At 37.5% G+C, this 14230-nt stretch overlaps 1 protein-coding gene across 1 annotated transcript; it reads right to left on the bottom strand.

Moving 5' to 3' along the window:
* Positions 1 to 5557: 5557 nt before the first annotated feature.
* Positions 5558 to 8671, bottom strand: LOC141789511 (uncharacterized). Its single transcript, XM_074668935.1, has 3 exons — positions 8402 to 8671; positions 6006 to 7091; positions 5558 to 5733 (listed from the first exon to the last, which is right to left on the bottom strand). Exons 1-2 carry the CDS (start codon positions 8478 to 8480, stop codon positions 6475 to 6477), a joined length of 696 nt encoding a protein of 231 aa, XP_074525036.1. The 5' UTR covers positions 8481 to 8671; the 3' UTR covers positions 5558 to 5733; positions 6006 to 6474.
* Between the last annotated feature and the right edge of the window lie 5559 nt (positions 8672 to 14230).

Genomic DNA, 14230 nt, shown 5'->3' with positions numbered 1-14230 from the left:
AAATACAGTGTTTATTGTTTTGTTTCTGCTAAATTTTAGATTAGCTCAGGCTGTATTTGTATACGATTTTTTGCTAATATTAATGTTATCATCATTGTTTAAAAATGTCTGTCCCCAAACACTACTGAGTGGAAAAAAAATTGAATTAGTAAATAAATAAATAAAAGTAACATCAGGGTCTTAACACATTACATTTAGACCAAAGCTGGCCAGTTATGTTGCATCCTTCAATATAAAACAAACATAAAATGAGACGTTACTTTGGAAATCACTGCTTACTCAGAAGCTTACACACGCATGCAGTGTTAAACCTGGTAACACGTGACTTTGTCAATTTATGTTAATTAAATAAGTGAAACCGAAGGTCATTGCTGTTTTGAGTAAGCTATTTCAGCTTATGTGTGCCAAATGTCTTGATCTTTTTTAGATCATAGATTTTGACTGTTTCTGTGCCCCCAGCACAATGAATGGTGTTAGAAGTAAAAGTTGTACAGCACAGACTCCTATCTTTAACTCTTTTGGTAGACTCTAAGGAGCCATGCTAAAAAAGTGTGGGTAATGTTTCCTGCCATATCGTCTATCCCTTTCAGCGTCAGGTGATCCATTTGATGTACTCGTGGACTCCACTTGACTTCCAAGGAGAACTTTCAGTACATCCTTGCTCCATACATCTATTTTCTATTCTGTGTTTAAATCAGGGAAATGCTGTTGATAAACTTTAAACTAGGTTTTATGATATCACTCAGATCTTGTGTTTTGGAGCTTATTAGGAGCTCTATCACAGTAGCTTTTCTTGTATGTGGGAGAGCATAAGTGACACTATGGTTTTTCTAAAAAGGGACCTTTAGGAGCATTTCGTTTCTCTTTTTCCCCTTTGCACTTTTTGTTTTTATTCAAAAAGTGCCTTCAAGACCATTATGTCATATCTACTTTGGAACTTTGAGGGGCCATCATCATATAGTTTTTTTTAATTATTCTTTAATTATATTTTTTTTATATCACATTTAATCCTTCATTATATTCAAAGGAAAATTTTTCTTGCATTCTTACAGATGCTAAATTGAGGGAGATTGTTGATTTGATTATAGTAGATACAATAGTTATAATTAAGTTACATGATGTGTATAGATAAAACAAGTTCACCCTCTGACCAATATACTCGGACATGGTGCATTTGATTCAATCCTTGGTATGTGTAGAACATGATTCAATGGGCAATAGTAGGATACAAAGGTCATCTCAGCTGCATCAAGACCTGACGGGGTATCTCCCAAATTTGTGCCAACAGACATCAATGGGTTAACAGTTTTCAAAAAGCAGTTTGGGTGTAAAAGTTGATTTAAAAGTGCAAGAATAAACCCATGTCCCTTTGAAAATGTCATATTATCTTGATTTGATACCTTAATTTCAGGGTTTATATTTAAGTGGTCAACTGTTTTAAAATAAATTGCATGCATATTGTCAAAAAAAAAGTTAATAGAGATCTTAGGTTTAAATAAGACTCTAAAATAAAATTTTTTAACAATCCTATGTTAACCCTTCAAGACCTGGCCTTTTTCGGGGGTTTCTGGTAAAACAAAAAATGTCACACCCAAAGTGACAAAGTGTATATCTGTATCCACATGATCTATGGTCTTGAATTATTCTGGTGTCATAACAAAAGTAACGCTTGTGAAATTGGTTCAGAGGTGTCAGTATTAGTATTTTTGTCACTGGCTCAGAGATTAATAATAAGTGCTTCATTTCATGCCTTTTGTTGTTGGGCAACCTCAATGTCCCCCAATTTGAGGACCTTAGGGTTATGCACGCTACTTCTGTAAGTTTGTGCTTGTCAGAGTGTTCATTGGTAATTTGCAGATTAACATGGCAAAGCATGATGCAATAAGCACTCCTGCTGCTCATCTACACCACTCATTGAACTTCAAACTGCAAAATGTTCAACTTCTGACCCACAAAGTTATGAAAATAGTTATAGAAAGAGCACTGGCCAATTCTCTCTCTCTTATTTTTTTTTTACTGTGTTGTTCTTGTCAAACCATTTGCAGTCATAACTTAAGTTTTGAGGATGTAAATTTTGTACTTTTCATTTTTTTTTAGCTTCATGGAAGACATAGAAATTCAAGCAAACTACAACAAAAATCACTTTTTATCTTTCATAACTCATTGGTCTATATATGAGATTTTTTACTGTTTTTGTTGTTGTTGTTGCTAACCCTACAAATCAGCAACGTATGTATTTTTCATCACAGTATAAAGAGATAACTGTATTTCTCATCGGCAGATCATGCTTAAGGTCAAATGCAGAGTAAGTGGATTACAAGAAAGATTAACTGCTGTCGATTTGATGAATTTATCTGTATAGAAATCCGAACATAACATGCTTCACTGACTGCAAACACAGTTTAACTTTCCAGAGTGATGGTGTAATTATCAACCAGTAGATGGAGCCAGAGTTCTTTAAATGATAACCTGATACTTCCATAGAAAAACCCAACAATGACTTCAAAAACGTTTATTGCACATTAGCCTTTTGTTGAAATAACATAAAATCAAAGGATAAGAACACTGAAAAGGTTTCCTTTGATTTTTTACAGCCTCAAAAATCTCTGAACAGAAAAAACTGAAAAGCTGAAAGACAGTGTTTTTGTTGTTGTTGTTTTAATGTTTCTACTTAATCAGGAAATGGGATTTCACGCATCATTTTTAGAGTCTTTCATCACCATTTCCTTCGGATAAATATTGGTCTTTCAGAGAGTGAGTGAAACTTTGGACACATACAAAACAAAGCATCTGACCCATGAACACAGCTTATATCAAAGAGAACGGCTCTGTCTCAGGGCAGTGTTACTCTGCTCAATTACCCAGAAACAATGCAACAATTATTCTATTTATCATGAGGGCTGGAGGGCTGCAGATAACAGGTAACTACCATGGTTACACTGATGACCACGGCTTTTTATTTTGATAACACTAATGGGATAAACAACAAAAACAACAATAAGTATGGTTATTTGTTTTAGATGTTTTAATCCCCTCTCTTGCTCTTTACTACTGGATTTTACATTTCTGTTGAATGGGGGTGTCTTCTCTCTGTTTGACTCCTGTGTTACTCTTTTGAGATGGAAAGACAACCAGAAATTTCCAAAAGCAGATACAATTTTACGATAAATCAAACTGTTGTTTATTGTAGTATCAGGCATACAAAGCATTTTGTAATGCTGGAGAGAAATTTGTGTTTTCACTAATCAGTTCATCTTGAAGACAGAAACAAAACAAAGGATTTGAACCCTTATAAAAGTCAAAAAATTTCCATTTTGCATCTCTTGTCAACCGTGGAGCCTTCTGGGGCTTTAAATTGTGTGTTTTTTCCTCTGAGCTGGTCTGGTGGGTTCTCCTCCTCCTCCTCACTGTCAGCAGCTGACCAACTGACAGTAATAGCAGGCCTTTCTACTTCTCAGCATCCAGCTGGTTTAAAAGTTGTACTGGGTCTGATCTCAGTGTACTGGAGAAAAAAAGTCAGAAAAGGTTTCCACTGTCTGCATAACAATGTATCTGATGCAGTTTTAAATTGGTGAGGAAGGATTTTAACGATACAGACTGACTAAATGGTGAAAAAAGACACGGCTCCTGCTGTAAACACTAAAAACTTTACATTTTGAACTTATTTTTCTTTTTTTTCTCCTGCTATAAATAGTTGATTGTATGTAACAGAGGGAATTTTTACACCCTAAACCCTAAAAAAGCCTATACTTCCCTAAAAAATATTTGCACAAAAAAGATTTTTTTAATAAACAATAATTTGCCAATAGAATACGAAAGTTTGCTGGAAAGTTTGCTTGAAACTAGAATAATGTCTTAATGTGAGTAACTTTTCTTTTGTTCCATTGGCAGATTTATTTTTCCTTGTTACAAGCAATCCAAACCTCATCTTTGTCTTTAAATAACTTGAAAAGAGACATTTTCTGGACTAGTCAGGTGATTGTTTCTCACTTTAAATGTAAAAAGACATTTCCTACTGAAAATAAGACATAAACACTTGATAAGATTTTAAGTTTTCTGCAGTGTATAAAGATGCTAGAAGTTGCTTCACGATGTCTTCACCTTATTTGCATAATTGCTTATTTGAATGTAATTGTCATAGTCCCTGCAGGAGAGAGGAACAGTGTATTTGGAGAGACAAAAAGTGATAACATGGGAGATTTGCACCACTTTAGAATGAATTTGAATTATTTCATTGAATTTGAAAAGCATGACCTGAAATTGGATTTACACAGCAGTTTGTGTTTACATGTGTGGTAGTTATGAAGTCCAGGAAACATCAGGAAACTGTTGTGACCAAATGTGACCCAGTTATTAGTCAGCCCCAAAGTGTTGTGAAGGAAAGTCAGATGATACGTTCGACAAACTACAAAACATGATCATAAATTAATTTCTATGGTCTTAATATGACACTGGAGGGTGTGTTTAAACAAAAGAGGTGTGAATGTCCTTTGAAGTTTAAAGCAAGCCTGATGAAGCCTGAATCTGAGCTTAACTAGTCTTCCTCATGGTACTAGACTATGACCTGGGCATGCCACTCTGAACTGAAATTGAATTTAATATTTATGAATTCTTGGAATGTAGAGTGTTGAGTTGGTTAAGTAGGTTTAAAACAATTTCAAGGTTAAAAAAAATCAAAAACATTAAATTAACTTTTTGGATCATGCTTTTGAAATTCAATAAAATAATTCAAATGAAGTTTCTAGTTGCACTCTCAGGCCTCAGACTCCTTGTTTTTTAAAGTGAAAATAACAGCCCTCCTCCTTTACCCGGGCTTGGGACCGGCAAAAGTGACCCAGAAGAGACACCATGGCGGAGTTACTGTTTTTTTTTTTGTTTTGTTTTTTTTTTGTTTTTTGTTTTTTGTAATATTTTATCTTCAGTTTTATTTCTTAATTTCTTTTTTTGTTTTGTTTTTTGTTTGTTTTTGTTTTTCAATACTACAACAAGTAAGAGTGGAACATGAACATTTGTAACATGTTCAACACTTTTTGTTTAAAGTCTTCATCACCAAGCTCAGTGGACTGAAAGAGACAAATAAAGAAAACAAATTAAAAAAATATCCTGGCTCACAGAAAGAGTGGGTCATTGTCATGTTGTTCAAAGCTCTCTATCGCAGGTCCAGCATCTGAGGGAGCTGACTTCAATGAGGGAGGAGGTTTACATAAGAGCAGTAATACAGGGAAGAAAATCTCTCAGAGACACATTCTGATGTTGAGAATAAAAACAGTCTAATCTCTCCAACATCACTTGGTTCACGTCAGACGCTGGTACTTACCTTCTTCATCTGCGGTGAATCCCCGTCGCTCAGGAGGAAGAGACAGAGAGATATCCAAGGGTTAGTAAGACAGACAGAAACTCTTTAAATGATCACATTTATATTTCAGGTGAAAAGTTGCTCCTTACCTTCTTCGTCCACAGGAGACGGGGAGAGACAGAGAGGGGTTAGTCAGAAAGTCTTTGCTTTAATGAAAGAAGTGATGTTTGATCAGAATCAGAAGCTCCTACTTACTTTTTTTCGTCCATGTTTCATGAATGGGAGGAGCCTTCCTGAGACATCCTCCGTAAATCCTGCTTGGCTGGTTCTCCTCCAGGTCCTCCTCACTGCATTTGGTCCATCCATATGGAAAAAAGGGTCCATTATCCCTGCCCTGGAAACCAGAGGTCCAGGTGCCAAACACTCCAGGGTGAGACCTGTGACAGATTAAGAAAACAAACCATCCCATGAACCATGAATTTAAGCTGTTTTCATTTTTTCAAGAAGATTTGATTGTAATATCAGTTTTCCGAAAACACTTTGTAATGCTGTAGGAAAATTTGAGTGAGTGTACAGAAAATATCCTCCTCTCTGAGCTGCAAAAGAAAACAATGAGGAAACCTTTGAGCACAACTTTTAAAACTCTCTTTTCGTGGAGGACGTGTGATAGAATCTGATATTAGAAAATGAAATGATAACATTCACTCACTGAGCGCATTCAAAGAAAAGCTAACACCGCTCTGCGTCTGGTCCTGAGCTCATCCATCCTTGGTCTGCTCTGATTGGTCCTCATCCTTTCTCCTGGTGTAGAACAAGAGAGGAAGTCAACAGAGTTAGATAAATGGTGACTTTTTAAATCATTATTAGAGTTATTTTTAGAAGATGTTGGAGTGTCTGAGGGTTTTCTGTTTCAGTACTCATACCTTACCTCTGTACCACCTGCAAATCTCTAACTTACCTTCACTTAGTGGAAGAAACACACAGTTAATAAGAAAAACAATCTCTGTTCATTAAGATGTGATGAACATTTCAAACATTGACATTAACAGATACTCACCTCCTGAACAAACATCAACATTTCAACCATAAAATGAGATATTCTGTTAGTGTTTGTGTGCGTGTTTCTGCGTTTGTGTGTGTGTATACTTTCCCTTCCTGCAGTAAACAGGCTCTCTGTCTTAATCAGAGTCGCTGTCGTCGCTCCATCCTGTGGACTGAAAAGGATGGTGCCAGAACCTCCTGTTGGAGCCGGAGCTGAGGCCTGACGTTGAAGGAGCTGGATCCTCGGGGTTCTCTTCACCAGCCGTCCTTGCTCTCTTCAGACCTACCTGCTCCGGGCTGCTCTCCTCCCTGCGCCTCTTCAAGGAGCCCAGGCCGGAGGTGGAGGGGGCACACTCTTCTGGACCCTGGAGGACATAGGGTGGACCTGGAGGACCAGATGAAGGACCAGCAGGGTCAGAAGGACCTGCAAGTTCAGGAAGACCGACAGGAAGATCGACAGGAGCAGGAGCTGGAGGAGCAGGTGGGATCTCCTGCATGAGGGGGCTATGAGGTCTGATGTCCTCTTCCTCCTCTTCATCCTCAGACATGGAGTCATAGCCTGAATCGTCACTGTCTCTGTCCTCATCAAACTCCACGTCAGGCAGCTGCAGGTCGAACCTCTCCAGGACCACATCAAACGCCCATTCGTGCAGTGGGTTGACGGGCAGCTGTGGGATGACGTCATCGTTGTTGACCAGGGGAGGGGGAGCCCCTGCAGCTGTGTCCTCAGGGCGCTCCATGACCACGTTCTCATCTGGAGAGAAAATGTCAGAGCGTTTCAGAACATGGTTTAAATTTGAACTTTCACTTTAAAGACTGAATATTTGTTGAAGCTGAGGGACAATCTGAGTAAGACAGAGAAACTTTCATATTGCAGAAACTTCTCACAGCTCAACTCCATCACTGACACACACACACACACACACACACACACACACACACACACACTGAGTATTTCCTTCATTCAAAATGTTAGAAGAATAGTTTCATGTTAATGTGTTGATCTAAGATCATTTTTCACAATATCAGAATTTATTTTTCCTGAATAAGAATAAGTGAAAAGGATAAAAAGAAGTCAAATCAATCAGATGTGAGAGAGTAAGCTCAAAGAAAGCTGCAGAATCTCCTTCAGACAACTTCATCAAAGACTTTATTGTTTACGCTACAAATCTCTGAATAAATATGGTCATGTATTTCACAGGCTTTGCCCTACAAGTGTCATTACATTAATCTACTTTCAACAACTTCAGAACAAATTTATTTCCAGTTTTTATCTTAATTGACAGTTTTTTTTCCTGTTGTTTAGAAATTGACGGACATTCTCAGTCTTATTTTGTACAGATTATGAAAATTTAATTTTTATGTAAAGTCTAGTTTCTGGTCTGCATAACAAGGCCCGTGTTGAAGCTCATCCTGATGACACCATACAAAGCCGCATCTCTATTCATTCGATTCCCCTTCAAAACAAAACACTTTATAACGAGCAAAGAGCGAGTGAGTGTTCACATCATGTTGTGTGAGGAGTAAAAACAACAATTCAAAGTCCAAAAACACTCAATTTCACTTTTTATAAGATTAACTTGTTAAAAACACGATAAACTATAACAATAAAAGCTCAGCGTATGGTCTCAACAGGTTGACGTTTTTATCGTCTCCATGGCAACGACATGAAATCTTATCGCATTTTAAAAAATGGCTAAGGGATTCCACCTTCTTTTCTACTATTTCGGTGAAAATTCAATAGTTTAACGCCCTGAAATTAAAATAATCATGTGCTAAAACCACTACACTAACTGTTGACACATTCCCCCTTTTCCCTGGATAACTGAGTCATTCCCATCCATCGATAAAAATCATTTCACTGTGAAAAATGGTGGAGTGAAAGTCGACTCTTTCTCGGTCTGACCCTGGTCAGAGAAATAATTAGACGATGTGAACTTCTCTGTTTGTTTGAAAAAGTTTCTCAGATTTCTGTCCCGGAAACTTTAAAGAGTCTGTGACAAGGCCCGTCAATAAGAAGCTGTCATAAATCATTTATTAAACAAGTTTGATTCAAAGTCAAACCTGCACGGCGGCGAGTCATCAGGTCGGCTAGCCCCGGCAGCAGTTGGCCCAGGTTGGGAGGCGGTCTCCTGAACTCCATATCAGACCAGGTCAGGTGTCCTCAGTCGCTGATGGATCCAATGGGTCGGCGTTTCCAAAAAGAAGGAGGTTTGAGGTCTCTTTCCGGTGATTTTCACAGAAGTTAGCTTTCCTCAGACAAAGTTTCGCAGTTTCCCGTCTCAAAGTTCAGGTGTAAAAGGGGTTCTAGAGAGTTCTGCACGCCGTCCGTAACCGCGGCGGCTCTGACGCAGGTACGTACGTCTGCGTGTGCGTCTTAATTTTTTTTTTTCCCCAATTTTTCTATCAAATATATATTGAGAGTAAAACAGTAAAATAGCTGTACATGTCCAATTTATCGCTTTTTGTGACATCGTTTATTCTCGAAACCGGTACATCAGGCAAATTAATCCGTTAATGACTTCACCTGCTTTGGTCTCAGATACGCAGGACGTAGCGGCGGCCATTTAAACACAGGGAAGCTGTGCAGTTAGCTGCAGCTGTTTAAATACAGGTTTGTGTCTGAAATGAACAGAGGGGAACCCTCTGGGCCTTCAAGGTATTCACTGACGGCCTAATAAAAAATGTTGAAAGAATTTTTGTACTCCTAAATAATTATTTTAGGTCTTTATTTTGTTTTTATTCATTTATTTTACTCAATGAAATCATAGCAATGAGTTTTATATTATTTTTATAAACTTGTCCTGGCAAACAATGGGTTAATATAACTAAATGGAAAATGGACCAATCACATTTTTCCTTTTGATGGTATCTGGGTAAACCAGAGACACATTCTAGCAGGCAGGGTCTTCAGTAACTGCAACGAATGCCTGTGTGTAACTCAAGCGAATGTGGACACAATTTGACAATGATAGCGGTCTTAGCCAATCATATTTTGTTAAGTTGTGGGCGGGATCATTTCCTGTCATCTTCTGGGGATTTGCGAATACTTACCAAACACCCCCTTACTTCCCCTCTGCACTCAGACGGGCCCATATTTTACTTGACCAAAAACACAAATAAATGGACTCCCACTGAAAAAAATCTGATATCGGTCTGCATTCACGCTTTATTTAGAGAATTTTCAGCGCGTTACTCTCACACAAAAAACACCGCACCATTATATGTTTATTTTCTATTTGTGAATAATAAACTATGTAACAAAAATGTACCCGAAACTACTGCGATTCATGAGCATGACATTAACACTACAGTGTCAAATTCAACGTTAATACTACTTTCAGAGATGACCTTTGTGAAATAAGCAAGATTAACATCAGTGGTACACCAGATTCTTACGTCGGCATAGTGACATTAATTCAGCAAAAATTCTAGCCCAATCAGCGTAGTCCAGTATTTATAGTTTAATTTTAGTTTTTTTAATTGTTATTTTTGTCAAGATGTGCTGATTTATTCGGTATTAAATGGGGTATTTGATGATCGCAAAACTGATTAAAACATCAATATAGGTCAGTGTTGACTCAGATAAGATATGTAGGCCAACCGGGGTGAATCATAATTCATTTAAATGGAGAGAAAAAACACACACACACACACACACACACACATATATATATATATATATATATATATAATTTGAAACCGTTTATGTGTTTTTCATGATTCAAGATTAAAAAATTGAAGTATCATCTAAGTATCATTATCCATGTATGGATCACTTGGACATTTAGGGATGGTTGAAGGCATCGTTATGGCGAAACACCTCCGGATCATTTTAATGCCTACTTTTTTCATTTTACTTATTATAAAGACTTGACGTACAATTTAAATCAATGAAAAAAGATGGTAATGTCTATTTCTTTGTAAAAGAATTTAGCTTGAGGTATTGCTTTTTGTAGTTTATCAAAAGCTTCTTTCAGTACCAACATTATCCATCAAGTTAACCACAGACCAAATACCTCTCCGAACCCAATCTCAGTGGAGTCTGACTCTGAGAGAAGCTTCTGTAAAAACACACAGAAACATAATCATAAAGTTGACTGTGAGTAGCTCATGTGGTGCTTCTGTTTTAAAGCAGATTGAAGATTTGCTCTGCAACTGAAAATGGTTCTGGTAAAAATCAGTGTCCAGTTGTTCAAAAGGTTTCATCTAGTTATCCAGAAACTTTAATCCAAACTCTTGTGATCTGCTACACTTTAATAACGTTGGATAAATTAAATCTGATTCACATACAGACTTCAAAGATAAAAAGAGACAACTGCCAGTAATAATAAAACAAATCAATTTCATTCAAACACACAACCCTATCAAATGACAAGAAAGAAACAACTCGTGTTACTTAAAAAGTATTGTATTTGACTAAATCAGGCACTGCTCTGTATTAAGTAAAAAAAAAAAAAAAGATGAACACCACAAGTTAAAAAAAGCAATGTAAGTGTTGATCAAGGGCATGTTTGATCCAAAGAACAGAAAGTCTCTGACATGATATTTCTTCAGATTTTGGCTGCTATTCCCGCCTAGTCCCTGGTCTGTGCTTCACTTTAGACTGCACCTGCTTAATGCACTATCAAAAAACTGACCAGCAGATGGCAGCAGAAACTGTGACTCAATGCAAATAATTACATTTCAAGATGTTTTCATCCAAACTTATCAAACTTGGTTTTTACATGTTAACCTTACAACTTTTTGTTGCTGACTGGACTCAGAAATATTTCGTTGTTTAATTTATAACAGTCTTTTGACTTTAAGGGTTAAATATAGAGGTTAATTATGTATCACAGAATAATACAATATGTACCATAATTACAACATATGAAATTAAAATAGTAGTTATGTAGCCATGATGTTTACAAATCATATATGGTACTTGGTATCAGACTGCAGCTTCTCACTTTCTTCACCATGTGTTTGTTTGTTTTGCTGTTGTTGACTGTTCTTGTTCTGACTTTGTTTTTGATGTGGCTGTTCAATAAAACATGGAAATATGAATGCTGTGTGAGCTTTCTCCTACCTTTAATAACACAATACATGTAACAAGCTTTTCAACACAGGTGGCCTGTCTTAGTTGAAAGCCCACTCACCACGACAAGGTGCAGGCCATGAGTGGGGACACAGGACAAGACGTACTTGGCGAACAGGACAAACTCTGACGAGACAAACATACAAATACATATAAAGTGGATAGAAATGACAAACAAATACAAATAAAGTGGGAAGAAATGACAAACAAACAAATACAAATAAAGTGGGAAGAAATGACAAACATACAAACACAAATAAAGGGAAACTGAAGTTTTCTGGAATTAAAAGAAAACATAAAACATGGATTAATAGGATATAACATTTTTACAGGATTAAATATCAACTAAAGCAATGCACACACTTAAAACGTTTTACTGAAAATGAATAAACTTTGAACATAAGAACCAAGTTAAACATATCAAAAGTTTTTTGACAGAATAGTGGAACTAAGGCAGCATTTAAAAGCGTAGAAGTCTGGACTAAAACAATTAAGTATTTACAAAACAGTAATAAAACTCATCAATGTATTTACATTACACTGCAGTAAATAGTTCATTTACTAAGGATTGTAACATTTATTAAATGTGCAAAATAAAAACTAGAAAGAGAGAGCCTCATTCATCATGAAGTTCATCCCATCTAGTGTTCCCTTTTTTAAATGAAGTTGCTCCTTCAGATGTCCCTTTGGTCCCAGAATCATGCTGAAACCTCAGTGGTCATCCATCTGCTTGGCACTCTGGTGTGTATTTGCAGGAACTGTCTCAGCTTTCGCAAACCGTTGGAATTTTTCAGATTGTGCAAACCGTTTAGAAATAACCGTCCTTCAGACTGTGATGTGTCTTCGCCAACACATCCGATGTTAAAGGGTTCAAATCGCCTTAGTTGAGCTTTACTTTCGTTATCATTTACAGTGGGGTTGCGCAGATGCGCAGATTATCACTGTTTAATAGTTTGACTCAGTGAGCTTACAAGACGTGGTGTATAGTCTCTTTTACAGAGTGTGACCTCCAGATTTTTTTTTACGGCATTTGTCTATTTGTTAAGTAAATTATTATTTTATTTTTAAGATAACTGTTTTTGTATTGTGAATTTTTAAAAAGTTTGTATTTGGATTTTTCCAAAAATACACACTTTTGTATTGATTTCCAGCACTAACCTGTGTTCACTTACCTGCAGACCTGCAAGCACTCCAGCAAGCAGATCCAACAATTGCAGCGTACCTTCACTTCTGGCACCAGCAGATAGAGCCAGTTGGCCAGTTGGCCTCCTCTTCCAGTTAAAAGCAAGTTCTTCTGCAATTTTGCCATAGTTTATTAAGGGCAAATAGAGACTGTAGTGGCCATTGGGAAGTTTGTCCTTTTTTCGCCATTTTCAAAAATGTATGATCGTCCCTTGAAAGCCTGTCCTGGCTGCTCTCCAGGAAGTCCACCTTGAACTGTTGATTCCGTAGTTCATCCAGTTTCACAGTGTGATTCTACTGAGAGTCACTGCAGACTGGTTTGCCATTTTTCCAAATCCTTCCTGTTGTGGCACATTGCTTCTGTTTACAGACATCCTTTGCTGAGTGAAAACACCTGGCATTTCACAAAACCAATCAGTGTCCAGTCCTGAAACTTCCAAATCTGAGACAACACCACTGTCAACAATTTTCTCTTTCCTCATGGTACACAGAAGAATCCTTGTGTTTCTCCCATATAGATTCAGTCTATCCATCAGACCCAGTGTACAGAAGGATGCTGAACTTCCAGGGTTGAGAAAGGCACAAGTTTCCACCATCTTGTGGCCTTTCTTTGTTTTCATCTTCACTGGTACAATAGCAAGGTTGAAAGCTTGAACACTCTGGGTTTTTCTTGCCTTTCCCCCATCAAGGCACAAAACCCTAAAGTTTTATTCTTGATGGCTCTTTTTAGAATAGATGTGCCATCAGTCCAAAACACTGCCTTGATTCTGTAATCCAAGCTCTTTTCTCTTCAGAGCTGCCACAGTGTCTTCAGTTGATTCCATGCAAGGGGTAGTAACAGGCTGGTAAGTAACAACACCACAACCCTGCTAGCTTGCATCTGCAAAATGATGAAGCAGAGCAAAGGTTTCTTCTCCAAAGATGAGTGGTCCCTCTAACCAGTTAAACCACTGTCCAGCTGATGTTGCAGATACAGTGTCATCCCATCCGAGACCTTTCCAGCACAAGTCCTGGAGTTTGTTTTTTGCTGAAAAACCACAGAAGCAAGGATTCCCAAGGGGTCATGAAAGGATCTGACCATTGATTCCTCTTAGTGTCAAGGGTTCGCCGATTAGTTCTTCTTCGATTTGTCTCCTAAGAAACACATCCACAGTGCCAAGGATTTTAGTGAGGTGTATTAATGCAAGCATGCATTGTCTTTACTCACTGCTCATCCCATGTTTCATCATCCTTCTCTCAGCGTATTACCAATCAGTACTCCATGCCATTAGATAGCAGAGAAGTTCTGCTCATGAAACCAGATCCCGAAGCTCCTTTTTCCATGAATGCATCAATGTTTGCATTAAGTCAAAACTGTTCCTGTTTTATACTTTTTCATAGTTGCTCCTCCTGTTTCTCAAGTGCATGATTGCCGAGCAATATCAGTGAGCCATTTCAGCCACAGCTTTTACTTGTGCAGACAATCATCATCATCATCATCCCTCATTACATGTCCTATCATCCTTATTTCAGAGAGTTTCTAGGCAGTACTCCATGCCATTAGATCGCATAGAAGATGTGCTCATTAATCCAGATCATGACGTTCTTAAAATGGTCTCCTTCACCATGAACACACATCTGAAAACATTCAT

Source organism: Halichoeres trimaculatus, unplaced genomic scaffold (genome assembly GCF_033239565.1).
Source record: "Halichoeres trimaculatus isolate MK-OKI-2021-1 unplaced genomic scaffold, fHalTri1.1 fHalTri1_scaffold_4, whole genome shotgun sequence".
NCBI lineage: Eukaryota > Metazoa > Chordata > Actinopteri > Labriformes > Labridae > Halichoeres > Halichoeres trimaculatus.
The sequence above is the reverse complement of the archived record's forward strand: the minus strand, read 5'-3'. Positions and strand labels throughout refer to the sequence as shown.

Bases quoted from the DNA above. Each gene is read 5' to 3' on its own strand.
- LOC141789511 (XM_074668935.1), bottom strand. From the start codon at position 8,480: ATGGAGTTCAGGAGACCGCCTCCCAACCTGGGCCAACTGCTGCCGGGG. The intron at 7,092-8,401 runs GTTTGACTTTGA...TTTTCTCTCCAG, and splicing joins GATGACTCGCCGCCGTGCAG to ATGAGAACGTGGTCATGGAG.